The following is a 19,291-nucleotide window of genomic DNA, read 5'->3' as shown; positions in this document are numbered from 1 at the left end:
TCCGCTATCCATGGGGCCTATCTTTGTTGACCGATAGCTATTCATATTATAGGTCCAATGGCTTGAGAGGTTCCCAACGACCTGATCTTGCTAAGATGAACGTTTACACTACGATTCATTCAATCATCCAAATGCAGCCTTGGAATGTTTGGTAGTGGTATAAGCTAATTTGCCTTAACCATCCATTTTCAGGTCAATGTGGGGCCCATAAGATCACTGAATCAATTGGATTTATCACCCTCATCTAGACGAATGAATGGTTCCGATTACAAATTAGTTGGTCGAGATGCACTAGAGACTACTATTTAAGGTAGTCCTGCGGGTTATTCTTTCGGTTTCGTCTGTTTTTCCGGTGGGTTGTTGGAGCAGCTTTCAATTCTCTACATCCTTTTTCTCAAACTTAGTCTAAAATTCTTCTCCCATTCCTATTTATGAAATCTGTCTGTGTCTCTATCTCCATCTCTTTTTCAGGAAAGAAAGAAAGGAAAATTAAGCTTGCGGTCTTTAACCGACTACTCTTAATTTCTCCCTCTCTTCACGAGCGGATTTTCATCTGATTCTTCAGCTTCTACTTTCGGGTTTCTTGGTTCTTTATAAGTTGAAGCTGAAGTTGAATTTTCGCCGTGTTTCTACTTGTTTTGGAATCACAGTTCAAATCTGTTCTTTTGTTCTGTTTTTTTTTTTTTTTTTTTTTCCATTTTTGTTGTTCTTTCTAATAGTGATGTCTGAGATTTCCAAGCCCAATGGAAATCATGAAATATCAATGGAGGAAGGAGTGAATGGGAATTTAAAAGAAGGTGATGCTGTTCTAAGTAAAGATGGGGATTCTTCTTTTACTGCTTTGAAAAACAGCAGAGGATGGAGTTCTCAGTTCTCTGTGTCATTCTTACAGAAGGTGAGTTTTCTTTCTTACCTTTGTTTCTTTCCCAGGTTTTCTGAGAGAAACTTAAATCCATTTACCTTTTTTGGTGGTCTGAATCTTTCAGATCCACTTGGGTTTTAATCCAAAACATTGGTGTCTTCATTGGAATCGATATTGAATCTCAATGAAATTAAGTTTTGGATGTAAAACAAAATAGTTACTCAATATTGAAGTTTTCTTTGTGTCTGAGTAGCTGATTGCAGAAGTATTCGGGACGTATTTTGTGGTATTTGCTGGGTGTGCGTCTGTTGTCGTTAACCTCACCAAAGGGTCAATTACATTTCCCGGGATCTGCATCGTATGGGGCCTTGCTGTCATGGTCATGGTCTACTCAGTCGGCCATATTTCTGGCGCCCATTTCAATCCGGCGGTCACCATTGCATTCGCTACTAGCAGAAGATTTCCATGGAAACAGGTACATATTGTTTAGTAATGAAAGTATTTTCTACTCCTCCGAGTCGTCTCGAATTCATCCTGAGTTCGATCCAGTTCGGCACCACGAGTCATCATAAAAAAATATGCCGGACTTGGTCTGACTCGAACAACTCATCCCAACTCGGCCCAGTCTCGATTCGACTCAGGTCTGAATCGGAAACGGATTGGTTACTCCCCTGACACTAGCCCGGTGGCTGGTGGTCGGTGCTTTGTGGGCCCCACCATGATGTCTGTTTCATCCATGCCGTTCATAAATTTTTACAGATCATTTTAGGGCTTTTCCCAAAAATGAGAGGGATATAAATCTCAGGTGGACCACACCACAAGGAAAACAACAGTGATTGGATATCCACCATTAAAATCCTCCTAAGGCCCACTATACTGTTTATTTGACATTCAATCCGTTGATTAGGTCATACAGACCTAGATGAAGGGAAAAAACAGAGATCAGATTGATCCAAAACTTTTACGGCCCCCAATTGTTTTTAATGGTCGACGTTCATTCAACACTGTTTCCTGTAATGTGGTCCACTTGAGATTTGGATATAGCTAATTTTTGGTATCATAGCCAAAAATGATCTAGAAAAATAGATGGACGGCATGGATGAAACACATACATCATGGTGGGGCCCACGGAGCACCAACAACTAGGGGTGCACATTTAACCAGTAGAACCGTAGAACTGGACCGGAACCGACCAAACGGTCCGGTTTGGTCCGGTTCTAGAGTGCAACGGTTCCGGTTCCGGTTCCAAAAATCAAAGAACCGGTGACAACGGTTCGGTTCTCGGTTTGGGGGTATGTAGAACCGAACCGAACCGTGAACCGATTCGTAGAACCAAACCGTGGATCCGATCCGTAGAATCGAACCGTGGAACTGAACCTTGAACCGAACCGATGTATTTTTGCATATTTTATAATTATTTTCTCTAGAATAATTATTTTCATAAATGTATTTTTGAACACCTTATACAACATCTAAACCATTCATCAAATGGACCACAACATGGATGGACATGGGCTTGCAATTGGGTTGGATTATAAAAAGCCAAGAACCGTGGAACCGATCCGGAACCGAACCGGTTTTAACGGTTCGGTTCCGGTTCGGTTCTAGGGTGCCACTGGTTCGGTTCCGGTTCCAAATTTCCTAGAACCGTTAGGAACGGTTCGGTTCCGGTTTCACCCTAAAACCGGACCAAACCAAACCGTGTGCACCCCTACCAACAACCAGGCCATTGGCTGGTAGCAGGGGGAGTGGCCAATCTGTCCCCATCTGAATCGCCAACTAATAATTACCATTGAACATGCAGTCAGGGTCACATGATTAGCTTGATTATTGGGATATTACGAGAGTCATCAATTGGACGGTGTAGATTGTTGGGTACGTGTACTTAGACGGTTCTGCTCATAAGCAAACATACAGCTTCCCAATGGTCAGGATTCCATGCAATCGTGGCCCTTGGTTCAGTGATCCCAATAATTTCTGTGATTGTTCCTCAATTTAGACTATCTGTACCTTGGAATTTCCCACGTTGGAGGATCATGATACTTTGGTATTTAACCGTTTATCCATGGGACAAAGGTTTTCTGTATTCTCTTTTCCTCGTAACCATGTATTTTCAAGCCATCATATTCAACGACTTGGATTGTTGATCTGTATGATTAATGGGGCATCTCTATCCAAGTTGACCTTAGCAAATTTGACGGTTTAGAGATGAGCTTGGCACACCGTAGTTCAATGAACTATTATGGAGGCAATGTCACATACACCGAATATGATTTATATGTGGGAAGATATCCCACCAATAACAATCCAGGCAAGGTAGATAGTTAGCTGGTTTGAGAAAGTTTGGAAAAAACACGAAGCATGTTTGAAAATTATTCGGTTAAAGTCTTTATAGGCTAAATCTCACTGCATCTTGCCTCCACCTACCTACCTGCCGACAGGGTCCGTGCCTAATTCGCATCCAGCAATGCATGTTGAGAGATTCTAGGGTTGAGTTCAAAGCATTCCTGACCGTAGATTTTGTTTTAGTTTGGAATGTTTAGATTGATCGGTATGATAAATGCTCAAATTCTTGGGATTTTGGGTGGTGTTTTATAGGTCCCGGCTTATGTATCAGCTCAGATACTGGGAGCGACGCTAGCGAGTGGAACGCTGCGCTTGTTATTCGGAGGGAAGCATGAGCATTTCCCAGGAACGATTCCAGCTGGATCTGACTTGCAATCGCTTGTTCTCGAATTCATTATCTCCTTCTACCTTATGTTCGTCATTTCCGGCGTAGCCACCGACAACCGAGCAGTAAGTCTCTTGCGAATTTGTAAATAGGGTTTCGCTAAATTAGGAAAGAGAGTTTGTTAGTTTGACAATATGCAATGGTCCATCATTGTGTGACTAATATACGAAATCGGATTGCGTACTGAGTTACTCAGTACGCTTTTATCGTACTGAGTTAACTCAGTTGGGCCTAGCGTGAATGTAATGGTTTATCCACACCGTCCATCAATTTGTACTGATAATTTTAGGGGTTGATACCAAAATTAAAGTGAATCCAAAGCTCAAGTGGACCATTACACAGGAAACAGTGTGGAATAATGATTTCCACCGTTGGAACCTTCCTAGCGTCCAAATTAATTTTTATTTGTCATCCAACCTGTTCATAAGATCACAAAGACATGGATGGAGAGAAACCACAAACATCAGCTTGATCCAAAACTTCTTTGGCCTCCAAAAAATTTTCAATGGTAGAGGTTCAATCAAACTGTTTCCTGTAGTGTGGTCCACTTGAGATTTTAATTTGCTTCATTTTTGTGATATAGTCCTAAAATTATCTGTTAACATGGATTAACGGAGTGGATAAAATAAATAAATAACAATGGATCCCACACAGTTTACTCAGTACGCAAAGGGTACTGAGTTACTCAGTACGCAATCCGCTTCCCTAATATACACCGAAATTCGGTTTACAGCCGTTTCTACTTTCAACCATCCACTCGACGCACGTCGCATAATTGATGGGTGTTCCCTTGCATGGGAGCATTGGCCGATTGTTTGGTATACATGCACGTCAATCCAAACCGTCCAACTTGTGGGGACCACTTTGAATAGGGAATAACCGAAATACCAGTTGGATCTGATAGTCTTTTGTTCTCCAATTAATGGCATCTGTTTGTTGATTTTGGACCAGTGACTTAATTTCATTGTAGCCGTCCATTTGATGGTCACACATCACAGTCCGGATCATACACGTGATTTTGGAAGCCCATTCAATGGCGACCAAACTCTGTGGGGACCACGATGATGATGTGTTTCATCCATGCGGTCCATTCGTTTTGCTATCTCATATTAGCACATGATCCTAGAAACTAAGCAGATTCAAAGCTCAAGTGGACCACACCACAGGAAACAATGAAAATAATGATGCCCACTATTGAAATCTTCTTAGGCTTCTAGACCCCACTGTGATGTTTATTTGTCATCCAACTTGTTCATAAGGTCCAACAGACTAGGATGAAGGGAAAATACAAATATCAGCTTGATCCAAAACTTCTATATCCCTAATGAAGTTTTTAATGGTGGATGTTCAATCCCCATTCTTTCCTTTGGTGTGGTCCACTTGAGCTTTGGATTTGCTTCATTTTTTGTCTCATGCCCTAAAATAAGCTTTCAAAAGTACAGATGAACCGTGTGGAGGAAACACATACATCACAGTGGGTCCCACGGAGTTTGATCACCCGTTTCATGTGTTTGGACTTAACACTCGGCCCAATCGGATAGACCTGTTTGGTCCCTGGGTTGAGTCGTGACTCAGACGAATTAGCCAAGTCACCCCTTATTTTCAGTTCCAAATCATGGTGCCAAACCGGATTGGACTCAACTGAGTCCAAGATGACTCGGACTATTCCTCAATACATGGTTTGGGGTTTGTGTTGACCTGAATACATGCTACTCGTAGGTTGGCTATGTTCATGTGTATGGCTATCATACTCTGGCAACCTATCAAATAATCGGTGGACATATGCATGTGATAGATATGGACGGATAAAAAAGGACTGACCAATTGTCCACATTTGATGTACATGAGCAGCCCGCCAAATGACTAGTCAAGTTTGGTTTTTTGGACCATTGCAACTACCAAATGGGGCCCATCCGATGCAATTTCTGGATCTCACGCAGACATTATTTTTATTTGTTGTTTTTGAAATTGCAGATTGGAGAACTAGCAGGGCTTGCAGTGGGAGCTACCGTCTTATTAAACGTGCTTCTTGCAGGGTATTTATCAATTCCCTTTTGAATATCTGTCATAACACATGGGGTTAATAGCACCTACCTCCCCTTGCTTACTGCTCCATTTTAAATTATTACAGATACCTCCACCAACTTCATGGTTTTAAGAATTGGATGATCCCCTTGTAACTCTTCCGAGTTGATTCAGACTCAGGTGGATCCGATCTGGCTCAAAACCATGAGTTGCCCAGATGAACCATATCCCCAACTCGGCTGAGTCAGGCCGATTCACGCCTGACTCAGGTGCATGTGGACCGTCACATGAAGTTTAAGGTTTTTGAGTAGTTATCTATTATTTTCAATAGTGTGGCCCACCGAAATTTTGGGCATCCAATTTTTAGTGGAGCCACCTTGTTGGAAGGATTAAATGCCATTTATACATTACTGTGGACCCCACGTATAGATAAAACAGACTTCTTATTATTATCATTTGTCCTAACAGAGGCGGGTAACTGCAATAATCCAATACAGAGGGGAGGAAGCTGCAATTAACTCTAGTACATAAAGAACCTGGAATACGTTTATTGAAGAAGCTGCCTGGGATGTTCACAGTGTAGTAATTCCTTTGCACTCATGATACGTTTTATATTTTGACAGGCCTATTTCTGGAGCGTCCATGAATCCAGCAAGGAGCTTGGGACCCGCAATCGTTGCCAACCGTTATGAAAGTTTATGGGTTTATTTAGTGGGGACCATATCTGGGACGGTGTTTGGAGCATGGGCCTACAACCTCATCCGTTTCACCAACAAACCCCTGCGTGAGATCACCAAGAGCGGCTCTTTCTTAAAAAGCTTGAGGAGTAACGGCTCCAATTGAAATTATTACAAGAGAAAGGCTACAAGGAGGTCTCTGCATGGGGTACACCACTTTTCAATTCTGACAAGTGGGCCCACGATTCTGCAATCCATACCGTCCATTTATTTTCAGTTGAATGCGAGCTTTTATTGCTTTCCACTTCCTTACTATATATTCGTAGGGCATAGATTGAAAGGTGAATGTACTCATATTGAGGAGTATTTTGGGTCCTTAGTCCATCCATAGTGGGATGAAACAGACGATGGTCTTAGATAACCTTAGCGTGGGCCCACTTTTTAGAATTGAAAAACTGGTCTCATGCTTAGATAGGAGACCGGTCACAAATCACATAATTTATCCACACACAGATTTCTGTCGGTTAGGATTCAACTTACATTCAAAAGAGATTGATATATTTTAAACTGCTCTTCTTCTTTCCTTTCTTTCTTTCTTTCTTTCTTTTGGCATGTATTGCATGTGAATTACAGAGACCAAGCTTTTTTTTTCTTTTTTTGTGCATGAATTGTATAATATGATTATTTGAAATATGAATAAATCCTTATATATCCAGATGTACATATGGTGTCCATTTCACATGAATATCAAACGTTGTGCTCACAAGGTTCGCAGTGAAGAGTGAGAATAGATCATTGTTTTCTGTGAGGATTCCTAATATCATACAAAGGGTGTAGCAAAAAATTGCTACGCACCTCTTTTGATAAACATACATCACGTGAGTTTAAAGTAACAAGTTGCCTAAGGAATTTGAAATTACCATTTTCTCGATGAAAAATGAGGGAATTATATTGAGGTTCTTTAGGTCCTCTTTCGGGACTAGAAGTGACCGGGCGTCTCTCTACTTGCTAGGGCCCGCTTTGTGAGATAGTCCAATGATTTCACCGATGCCATAAGTTATTGACATGTAATCATGCTTTAAATATGATCCTTGCCTTTGATTTTAAATAGTCAAATGAGAGCAATTGAAAATTTCCTTTACATTGTTTTTAATTCATCTATAGATACTGATTGTAGCAATCATTCATTTAGTGCAATGTTCATATGGTGGCCCATATAATGCAACATGGGCTGTCTTGATCAATCGAACAGTCAGCATATCAGCCATAGTGGACCCCAACATATTCTGATCTTGACTCTCCACAAAAATAAAAAATTAAAAAAATTAAAAAAAAAAATCCATCTGTTTACACTCATTTTCTATTAGTTTGATTCGGGCTTTGTGCTGCCTTGGGTCATTGAGCCCAGCCCATTGATAAACGTTACGGGCTGGACAGATCACCTGATCCCTTTACTTAAATGGGGCCACATCTTCTAGCTTGATTTAGCTTGGCCCAAACCCACCTCAAAAGCAGGTGTGGCTTGGGCTAGAAAATCTGGTTAGTGAGTTTTCTACTATATATTATACTGATTAGGATTGTCTGATGATTGTCAGTTTTATCTTATTTCCAATTTTTGAGCCTTGTGGTGAATAGACAGAGCAGATCATACATATACCCCTTGTATGGTATACTCATGGGAAGATGAAAATTTCTTTGGCTGAGGTGCATGGCAGTATAGTGCAATTTCTCAGCTGGAAATTTCTTGGGAGATTTAAATTGAGTTTTTTCTCAGGATATTATCATAAAAATCTCACTGGCGATTGATAATAGGTCAGGCTCAGGCCTACGTTTTCAATATTTCAAAGAACAGGCTCATTTATGACTATAGCGATTGGACTTAGGCCTGAAAATAAGTGTTGCATTACTAAATTTGTTGGGCCTTTGTCTGACTTTGAGGCCCCAATAAAAATTATTTCATTTAGACACAACAACCCGACTATGCATTTGAAAAATCAAAGCTAGGGGGCCTCACTTGACCCATTTGATTGTACTCAAGTGGGTCAACCGATCCAACCAGAACCAGCATGACCACACTCAAGTTTAAGAATAGAACATGAGACTAAAGGAATGCCAACCCTAATAATTTCTGGTTCAATGATAACATGCATACATCAGTTATCTGCTTCTATACTTATCAAATCTATTAATTTGCATCGGGTTTTGGGCTGGGTCAGGTAGGATCAGTCAGCCCAAGCCATTGGTAAGCTATATAGGCGGGTCATGTTGACTAGGAACCAACATGAGTCCAATCCATTTACTTAGATGGGCCACATTTCATACTCGCGCCCCACCATGCCCATTTAGCTTGGCCGAATCCCACCTCAGAAGCGTGTTGGGCTCGTCGACCTGTGGGCTGAACCGATTCTCCATTGTGCCTATTTAAAGGAATCCATAGCGGCTCAAATCTTTTTATTTTTTTGCTATGCTGAAGAAATGTTTGTAATCCCTAGCCTCTGATTTCTGTTCAAGCTGAAACATTAGTTAGGAATTCGAATTCAATCTAAAAAACAGGTTTATTTATTTATTTATTAGGCATTGTCCAAAACCCAAACAATCAGTAATACACAACTGTTCTGTCCATAGATTGTAAGTTGTTTGATTAGGCATTGTCCAAAATCCAACCAACCAGTAATTCACAAGTGTTCTGTCCATAGATTGTTTTTAGACGGTCAAAAATAGTGTTCTGTCCATAGATTGTTTTTGGACGGTCAAAAATAGTTCAGACCAATGTGGTCCAGGGGAAAAAGAAGAAGAAGGAAAAAAAAAAAAAACTGGATCAAATGGTTAAAAACACCAGATCACTGAATTGTTTGAGCGTGGGCCCATCAATGAGCTGGCCTATCAATTGCTCGGCAGAGCCATAAAAGAGGTACCATTCACCTAACGGAATACCACGTGCACGGGCTTTCAGTTCTGAAAGTGGGGCCCGTGATCCACTGGCCCATTGATTTGCTGTACCCCACATTAATGGATAGACCAATCTACTGATTGGTTATATTTATGAAGAGAAATAAAAAATGGTCCACGTTCAACTGAAGAAAGGCTGAAAGAAAGATGGATAGAATCTTCTAATCAGGGAGAATTTTGATGATGTCCTTCAATGGCCAGCTGTAAACAGACGAATGGCCTGAATCTCTCGACCATGGTCCGTGTGCGAAATGTAAAATAGAGTACATATGCCAAAATTCCTTCCCTTTTTCTTTTTTTTCTTTCTTAATAAGAAAAATCAATTTTCACTCTCTTTTAAGAAGGATTGGTCAAACAATTTTTACCATTTGTAAGTTTTGGTAATCTCAAGTCCAACTTGAAGCGCATAGAAATGTTTTTTTTTTGGGTTAGCTTGTTAGTACACACCCATGTCAGTACACACACTTCATGTTAGCCACCCCCACTGAGGATCGATACCAAGACCTCAAGCGCATGGAATTGTTATTAAGTGTACTAGAGCTGCTCATGGCCAAATGTCTAACACGTGGCCGGTTGGACTCTGGTCCTGAATCACAGTGTGTTTTATCTGTGGATGGTCAATGGTTGAAAATCATCTTTGCTCCAGCGATCCTTCCAATCGCTTGACACTTTGGTAAAAGATTCATCTAAGTAAATTTATTATTATTATTATTATTTAATTTTAAGGACTCATTTTTTCAGGAGAGCCAATTAGGGGAGATCTTAGCTTTACCAAAGACAATGCAGCTCTTACTGGGATTGACCTTGATGTATGTTTTATATCCACGCTGTCTATCCATTTTACTAGATAATTTTAAGCTATGTGCCCAAAATTGAAGCCGACCCAAATCTTGTGTGGACAATACTATAGGAAATAGTAGTCACTAAACATCCTACCATTAACAACTTCCTACGTCCCACCATAATGTTTCTGCAATATTTATTGGCCATCCAACCTGATGATGAGGTCACATGAACTTGGATGTAGGAAAATAAAAAAGGCATACATTAGCCTCATTCAAAACTTTTTTAGTTCATTATAAGTTGTGAGTTATGCCTTGAAATGATATGAAAAAAATAAATAAAAAATGAATTGATGGCATGGATATAAAATACGTGCAACAAAATGGCCCCTGCAATAAGTGTGGCACGGTCTTAAGTAAGGCCAAGCCAGCACCTAAGTATCTTCTTTCCATATATTGAAAATTTTAAAAGAAAAACTAAATAGAAATTTTTTTTTTTAAAAAAATACAAGTAAAAGAGTTTGTCAAAATCAATGATAAAAAGGTACTTTTATACAAATATTTTATAAAAAGTATTTAAAAATAATTTCATCTAAAAATGGACGTAGAATGCACCCTACTCCCTTACGTCTCTAGCCATGAACGGGCAATTATGTGGGCGGGCCCCCATGATATATGTGTTTATCCAAGCTGTCTATTTCTTTTATCATATTGGTTTAAAGTACAAGCACAAAAATGAGTCAGATCCGCTCAAGTGGATCACACTAGAGATGACTCTTGTATTTAATGTGACTTGCATTTGGTGTGGTCCACTTGAACATTAAATCTACCTCATTTTTGTGCACATAGATACGAGAGAAGAAGGGATAGACGGCGTAGATAAACAAACACATCAGTGTACCCGCCCACATAACTGTCCATGTCCGGCGAGGGTTGGTCCACAGTCGACTCTCCTAAAAAATAAAGTCAGTGTACGGACGTATGAAGAAAATATCATATATTATTTTAAAAGTGATTTCATTCAAGCCGTCTCACAGAACTTGCCGATTGTTTTATCATCAGAAATCCCATTTACCACGTGTACGATAATTCATGAATACCTCAAGATAACCAAGGTCGGAATTACTTGTGACCAAGTACGTAGAATTCTCGTCAACCCTGACGTGGCCAATCAAAAGTTGTTGTACGGGCCTAAAGTGGTAAGGGTAAAATCACCATTTCTGTCGGGAAATTTGAAAATTGAAGAAGTGATTGGCCGGCCTCTCGTCCCATTGATCCACGTAATTCATGCAATTCGCCTAGACGGTTGAAATGGTAACCATGTAAGTTCACCACAGCTTTAGCAACAGTGGTGAGTGACCGGTGACTCATCCAGTCACCCTCACCAAATGCAGTGGTCACGTACAGCCAATCAGGCCATTGAAAATGTGGGACACGTGGTCGACGGAACAAACCTCTAAATTCACAATCATCAAAATAACCATCCCATCATATTGAATAGTCAGCCTAAAATATTGGGTGTATGGACCAGGACCGATCAGGGTCAACAACTATTATTATTTTTTAAAATTCTTCATCTTTTAAAGCTCATTGGTTAACTCGGTGTGAGTCTGAACCTTTCAACTGAAATCTCTCTCAACTACACCCTGATCCATAACTCAACTGGCAGACTGAGTGGAGATACCTCGTTTCAACACTTGGGGTCTTGGCATCGATCCCTGGCAGGGGTGGCTAACATGGAGTGTGTGTACTGACATGGGGTGGTGTACTAACAAGCTAATAAAAAAAAAACAAAGAAAAAGGAAGATAACTTTACCTTATTTGCCGCTACAACGAGGGGCTGGGTGATAATAAAATGGTGGTGACCCATCTCCCATGCTCGTGGCAAACATTAATTAGGGCAATTGGGATGGTCCAAATCATGGGGTCCACTGTGAAGGGAGCATAGGTTGAAAATCATACTGATTGGACAATCATAGCCATCTAACTTTGATGATTAATTCGAATTCAAGCCACTTTAATCTTATCTGTCCATTCATAGCCATCAAAATGAGATGGTGGCAATTAATGATCAGATTAGTACAACTTTTGTGATTCTTTGTGTAAGTTATGTCTATAGAAGGCCCAGATCATTTGGACGGTCTGGATTCATGTAAATGCAGTCTAGGTGAAAGCTGGATTAATAAAAATGGTGGTGAACTATCATCTTAATCAAACTCTAATTAGATTCCTTAATAAGAAAGGGTGAGAAAGTGCGAACCTTCCTCCTGTCATATCATGAGATGACAGCCTGCACATTCTCAGAAAGTTTACCACAGACAATTGCCCGATGAGTTATTTGATACTCTGGCTGCTTATAGCAGTTGATACACAAGCGCTTAGAAAAGGTGCACGCGTCATATATTAACTCAAAATAGACACTGTGGCTAAATTACAGTCCTAAAATCGCATTCTGAACAATCCTAATCTCTGATTTGTAGGCACTTTGTCTACTGAAATAAAATCATTAGATATTTTTCATTCATGCTGGAGTATTAGAATTTATTTTTTTTTTTAACTATCCCATTGAGATAGGAACCGGAATGGTACGCAACCGCACCTGTTACAGATCTGTGGGGATGAACATCCACTCAACTAAGCCCGGTTCAGAACGCAGGTGGTCCACACCATGCACCTCTTGATGACAGTAGATACAACACCTGAGCTCAGTGGGGTCAACATCCAGTCCATCCATCGCGTTCACCTTACATCTCCAAAGGTGCCCCACTAAAGTCATTATCAAAAGCACACATGATGGATAAAGTGTAAGGCTCCTATTAGGTGGGCCACATACAATCAATGATTTTAACCTGATTATTGAATTATTCAAATTGAGCGATCCAATGGGCCACACTAGTCATGATCAGTATAAATAATTAGTTTGGTATGGTATGTTTGAACAGTAGTTTCTATATATACAATTATTAAGATGGATATAGAATTACGCCGTGTGAAGATTCTAAAGGGAGAGAAGTATGATGGATAAGCTTCTTTATTTTTATTTTTATTTTTTATATAAATATATGTCTTGAATTTTTCATTAACATAAAATAAAACTAATAACATAAGGTGTGGAAGATTAGAGTATTCCCTCTCAACAACTTCGTAGCATTGAACCGTCCTCCCACGTAGGTACACATTTAGTATTTTACCTCATACTCTTCATTATTAATGTATAGATGATTCATTTATTATGCTATATTGAATTAAATATAATGGTTGGCACAAACAAAGAACAGTGGAACCATATACAGATGTTGTACCCACTGCCTTACGGGAATATAGTCTTCGTCAAGGTGCTGGTAGGTAATTGTATTATATTTTAATCATATTATATTTTGAAATTTGTACATTGCTACATTGGTACTGATTCTACTGAATATTGATAGCGTCCAAAAATCTCATTTTGAAATAAATGTTGGGATTCCTGCAGCTATTTTCAGACGGTGAGAAAGAAGTGTATCTGTAGGCACTGGAAATATAGAACCATGGGATATCATTTATTTTTAACCATCCAATAAATTATGTGATGGTCAGATAATCAAATAAGTGTCACTTTTGCTCATGATATATGTAAACCTGGACCTTAATTTTCACTGTTTAAACTCAATGACTTGTATGCCACATATGTAATTAATTTCCTAGTAATTTCTAAATGACCGCGTATCGTCCATCACAAGGTCAGAGTATGGATGTTTTCCCCTTCCAGATAAACCTAGCTAGGTAGGATCGGTGGGGCACCTTTCACGTGCCACAGGATGAGCTGCTTTTTACAATCTGCTCCAAAAGTCCTCGTAGGCGGCTGGATGCCTAATTCCCTTTTCTACCTTTCCACACAACAACGTCCACAGAATTGTTTGATATATACTCTGACAGTGATGGATGATACGTGGCTGGATGCGTGCGTATCATCCGTAACAAGGTCATAGCATCGGACGCGGTTTTCCTGCGAAAGCCTTTTGCAGGAAATTCCTGTGCGGGAAACCTAAGTGGGGCCCAACGTGATGTTTTTGAGAAATTCACCTTGGCCATCCGTTTTCCGAGATATTTTTAGAATAATAGGACAAAAATGAGCCGTATCCAATACTCAAGTGGACTTAAAATGTGAGTATTGAACATACACGGTTGAAATATTCGTGGGCCTCAGAAGTTTTGAATTAGGCTAATATTTGTGTTTTCAGTTCATCCAAGTAGGAATGACGTTATTAACGGTATGGATGTCATGTAAACATCACTTTCTACCCCAGAAAGTTTTCAACGGTAGGAATTTTCATATCCACCTTTTAATCTAGTGCGGCCCACTTGAGTCTTGGATCCTTCTTAGTTTTTGTCTCAAGTCTAAAATGAGCTCTGAAAACGGATGTACGGTGTGGATTTCTTAAAAACATCACTTTGGACCCCACCCACTTTCCAGCGCAGGAACTTCCTGAGAAAGGCTTTCGCAGGAAATCCGCGTCCATAGTATCAATGTTTACCCCTTCCACGTAAACCTAGGATCGGTGGGGGCACCTTTCACGTCCCGCTGCTTTTTATAATAACAATTTGCTCCAAAAGCCCTCTTAGGTGGCTGGACGCCTAATTACCTTATGTATCTTTCCACAACAACATGGTCCACGGAATTGTTTGATACTCTAACCGTATATGGGTTCATATGCAAGCACAAAACTGCTGGTCATGTGGTAGGATGCATCATAATCAAAATCTTTCAAATGGTGTGCATGATATTGTCTCGTTCAATCAAACATAAGGTTACCCGTGTTGACGAATGGCTTATATTCGGTCAAACGTCTACAATTAAAAATAATGTTAGGCGTGCCAAACTCATATTCCTCTTGAATCAATTGAACACTTGTAACCTCAAGCGCCAAATTAGATGGATTATGATTAGACCAATAAAGGTTGATTTGACTAGTCAACCACTATTGTTGCAACAATAAGACGAATTTGAAAGGAATGGTTAGTCTTTTAATGTGATCTTTTTGCCTTAAGCTAATAATTTTCTTTTTCCAATAGTAATTGTGGTTTTTAGGTTTCTTAACAATACAATGGTGTATGAAATAAAATTAAAAGCTAAGATTGGATCGTCGATTTTATTGATATATTAGTAAGATTATATAAGTAAGATCAGTACAATCGTTGAAAAAATTAAACTAAGTAGAGAAAATTAAAAAAATTACTTATGACTGTCTGTATGGACAGAACAACCATAGCATGACGTTTGCAGGATGCAACTAGTTATATCTTTATCAATAATGGACTTGGTGATTAGTAAAATTTGATGACAGAGATCATGAATATTTAATTTACTCCTAAGAGATAGTACAATAATGACACTGGATAGTAGTGGATCTAACTTAATTAAACTAAAAATTTTCAAATTTGCTATAACATAATTGGATTGAAATTGAATATCTAAACTAAAAATAAAATAGGTAAGATTGCATTGTAGAGATTGATTTCTTGTATGTGGTGAGGGCATGAAGCGGCTTGTTGAATACAATTTATATAGATTTAAAAGAAGGTTTATAAAGGTTCATTGCCAATTAATACTCAAAGATTATTTGGCTTTACTAACTGAATTCTATCCTCGGAGATTATTCTTTATGCTCTCATATTCCGATCTTGTAAGAACTCATTTCTTAATCATCTGTGATCTTTATTAAAATATTGTCTATAAGATTTTATTTTATTTTCCTGACATAACTATACAAGATTGTCTTGCTGTGCATATTTGATTACAAGATGTCAGTATCAACAGAGTTTTATGTAGCTTGCTATATATGCTACTTAGTCACACGTGCCACTTATATGATGATCCCGTGTCCTTCAATTAGTGTCTCTCTTTTCTTGATAGTAAACAAGCGTGTGACTCAGAGCTATGTTATTTTTGGCACGCTGTGTTATTGAGAGCATGTATTGACGATCTCTCTACGTACGGTTACAATCTTACCTCCCATTATTCACAGGTAACTCATGCTACCAAAATGAGTCTGAATGGAAACATATAAATAGCCTGTTTGTTGCTGATCAAATGGACAATGGTATGTAAAGGCCAGTAGTTACTGCAAAAGAATTTTGTTAACAATGATGAGAGTAGTAGGGTCAATGTAATTTTGGTGCTATGCTTTGTAAAAAAATGTGGCCTGCAGTTTCTAAGGTATTGATTGGGTACTACACAATTGCATTCCTCTTTCCTGGAAGACGCTTTGTTGAACAATACCGGTACGATTCACTGAATTCGGCAGCCAAAGTCAGCATGGTGAGGGATACGGACGCGGATTTATCTACTGACCCACTGTTGGCGGTGCTCTGTGGGTCCCAAAGTAATGTATATGTTTAACGTGAAAAATTGATGCATGTACAAATCTCTGGTCAACACACCACAGGAAAACAACAATGATGATAGTGATTGTAGGCCCATCATTAAAACCTTGCTAGAGTGCCCTCTAATGCTTGTTTGCCATCTAACCTGTTGATCAAAAGAAAAAACAAATATAAGCTTATGGTAAAATTTCACTCTAACTCAGTGTGGCCAGCCTGAGTTTTGGATCAAGCAGATTTTTATATTCCCTTCATCTTGGTAAGTGGTACTTGATTAGCGGGTTTGATGAAATAAATACACCATGGTTGCCCACACATGAACCAATTGTTGGCATCTCATGTTCATTGTTCCATCAGCACCATGCTTCACTCAAGTGGAAGATGCAAGCACCATTGATTGGTGACCAGTCTGGGTGGGCCCACCATGATATATGTGTTTCATCCATGTTGTCCATATGCTTTAGGGCATGAGTAAAAAATTGAAGCATGTCCAAAAGCTCAGGTGGACTACACCACATGAATTAATGTGAATGAACACCTGCTTATTGTTAAAATCTTCTTCAGGGTCACATGATTTTTGAATTAAGCTTATATTTGTGTTTTCCCTTCATCAGTGTCTATGTAACCTTATGAACAAGTTAGATGGCAAATAAACATCACGATAAACCCTATAAAGATTTTAATAATGGACATTGTTTCCCATTATATGGTTAACTTTTAACTTTGGATTGATGTCCTAAAATGATTTGACAAAATGGATGAACAGTTTCACAAAGTTCCATCCCAAGGATATTGTTAGTGCTGGGAACCACCCAATCCGCCCCCTGCTTGAGTTTTGTCTGACAAGAGCTGGGCATCGGTCCGGATTTGATCAGATTGGGTATAACTCGATCCAATCCAAAATATCTGTGGTCTGATCCGAACTCGATCCGATCCGGGACCGAGTCTGGGTCACCTGACTCAGACTGATCCGATACATGGTTGGCCTGACCCGAACCAAGTCCGACTCGGTTAGAAAAACTGAGTCGAATCGGATTGGGTACGATTCGGATCGTTCGAACTTAATTCAACGGTTTCATGTATGGTGTGGTCCACTTCAGCCTTTAATATACTGCATTTTTATGTTCAATGGCTAAAATGTTATGTCAGAATGGATGAGAGGTTTAGATAAAACATATACATCAAGGTAGACCTCACGTGACTCTTAAAAAACTATATTGGTGCTTTCACTAGTGTTGACGTGCACGACACGAAAGTGCAGTGCCGTCTTTTTCACGGAAGCACGTGACTTGTTGTATGTAAATTCTATGCATCTGATAATGGGGCATATGTTATATCCAAATCGTCCATCCAGTTGGCGAGCTCGTCTTAAGGCTTGAGATGAAAAATAAGACAGATCTAACTATCATAGGGACCACACGAATTGTTTAACGGTGAAAATTATTGTCTACTACTATTTGTGGTGTGGTCCAGATGATCATTGGATATATATATATATATATATATATATATATATATATATATATATATATATTGATAATGCCCTATAATGATATCTAAAAATATATAAACGATGTAGATACAATAAATACATCACTGTGGGCCATGTAACTTTGATATCATTTGAACCGTTCGTACAACTCGGAGCTTGAGGAGAGTCAACGCTTGTCTTCACACGACACGTACCTATGCTACCTATAGCAGCTATAGTGTGGATGTCAGATAGATATCATGGAGAGGGAAACGGACTGGCTACTCCCTATGACATGGTCGGTGGTATGTGGGCCCCACCATGACGTATGTGTTTCATTCATGCTGTCCATATATTTCTATAGATCATTTTACAGTATGGGTCTAAAAATGAGATATATCCAAATCTTAAGTGGACCACATTACAGGAAATAGTGTTGAACGTTGACCATTAAAAACATTTTGAGGGCTATAAAAGTTTTGGATCAAGCTGATCTTTGTTTTGCCTCTTCATCTGGGACTGTATGACCTAATCAACAAATTGGATGTCAAATAAACAGTATAGTAGGCCTTAGGAGGATTTTAATGGTGGATACCCCCAGTTATTGTTTTCATGTGGTGTGGTCCACCTGAGATTTAAAAATGGATGATCGGAATGAACGAAACACATACATCTGGATCGGGCCGGGTCGGATCCAATCGGATCAGATCGGTCCGGGTAAGCATGGATTCAAACTCGACCCGAAAATTTTTCGGATCTAGCCTGACCTACTCGATCCGCACCAATCTAAGCCGTCGGATCGGGTCGGATCCACCGGATCAAGTCAAGATTGTCCATCTTTATGTCTGACAATGTATGTCTTTTTTTTTGTTTGTTTGTTTCTTGTGCTACCCTAGCATAGCATTGAAGATTGTGCTTGATGGAAAGAGTGGATGTTATATAGACAACACGCTTTCCATAGAGCTTGGGTGCTCTAAGCTCTGCCTCTCATGGATGTGTCCTATCCATCCTGTCCATTTATTTTTCCACATCATTTTATAGGATGAGCCCAAAATTGAAGCATATCCAAGGTTGTAGTTTCAAGTGGAACACAACACAAGGATAATGACAATCACGGTTGAAACCTTCCAAAGGCTTATAGTGATATTTATTTATCATCTTCCGGGTTCATAATTTCAATAGATGCTAATTAAAGGAAAACATAAATATCAGCTTGATTCAAAATTTCGCTAGCCCCACAAAGTATTCAAAAGTACATTTTGAACTCACGTTGTTTCACGTGGTGTGATCCACTTGAGCTTTCCATGTGCTTCAGTTTTTAACTCATGCCGCTAGAATGAGATGGTAAAATGGATGGATGACATAGATAAGATACATACATCATGGTGGGTGTCACAGAGTTTACACAAACTGCTTCCCTAAAACAAGTGTTGT

The 19,291-nt window shown here is 39.3% G+C and overlaps 1 protein-coding gene across 1 annotated transcript; it reads left to right on the top strand.

Annotated features, from left to right (window-relative positions):
- Window positions 1–477: 477 nt before the first annotated feature.
- LOC131240939 (aquaporin NIP1-1-like) lies at window positions 478–6,866 on the top strand. Its single transcript, XM_058239498.1, has 5 exons — window positions 478–895; window positions 1,116–1,337; window positions 3,461–3,658; window positions 5,568–5,629; window positions 6,242–6,866. Exons 1-5 carry the CDS (start codon window positions 722–724, stop codon window positions 6,459–6,461), a joined length of 876 nt encoding a protein of 291 aa, XP_058095481.1. The 5' UTR covers window positions 478–721; the 3' UTR covers window positions 6,462–6,866.
- Window positions 6,867–19,291: the final 12,425 nt, after the last annotated feature.

The sequence above is a fragment of the Magnolia sinica genome, chromosome 3 (assembly GCF_029962835.1).
Source record: "Magnolia sinica isolate HGM2019 chromosome 3, MsV1, whole genome shotgun sequence".
NCBI classification, from domain to species: domain Eukaryota; kingdom Viridiplantae; phylum Streptophyta; class Magnoliopsida; order Magnoliales; family Magnoliaceae; genus Magnolia; species Magnolia sinica.
This window is presented reverse-complemented; position numbering and strand designations above follow the sequence as displayed.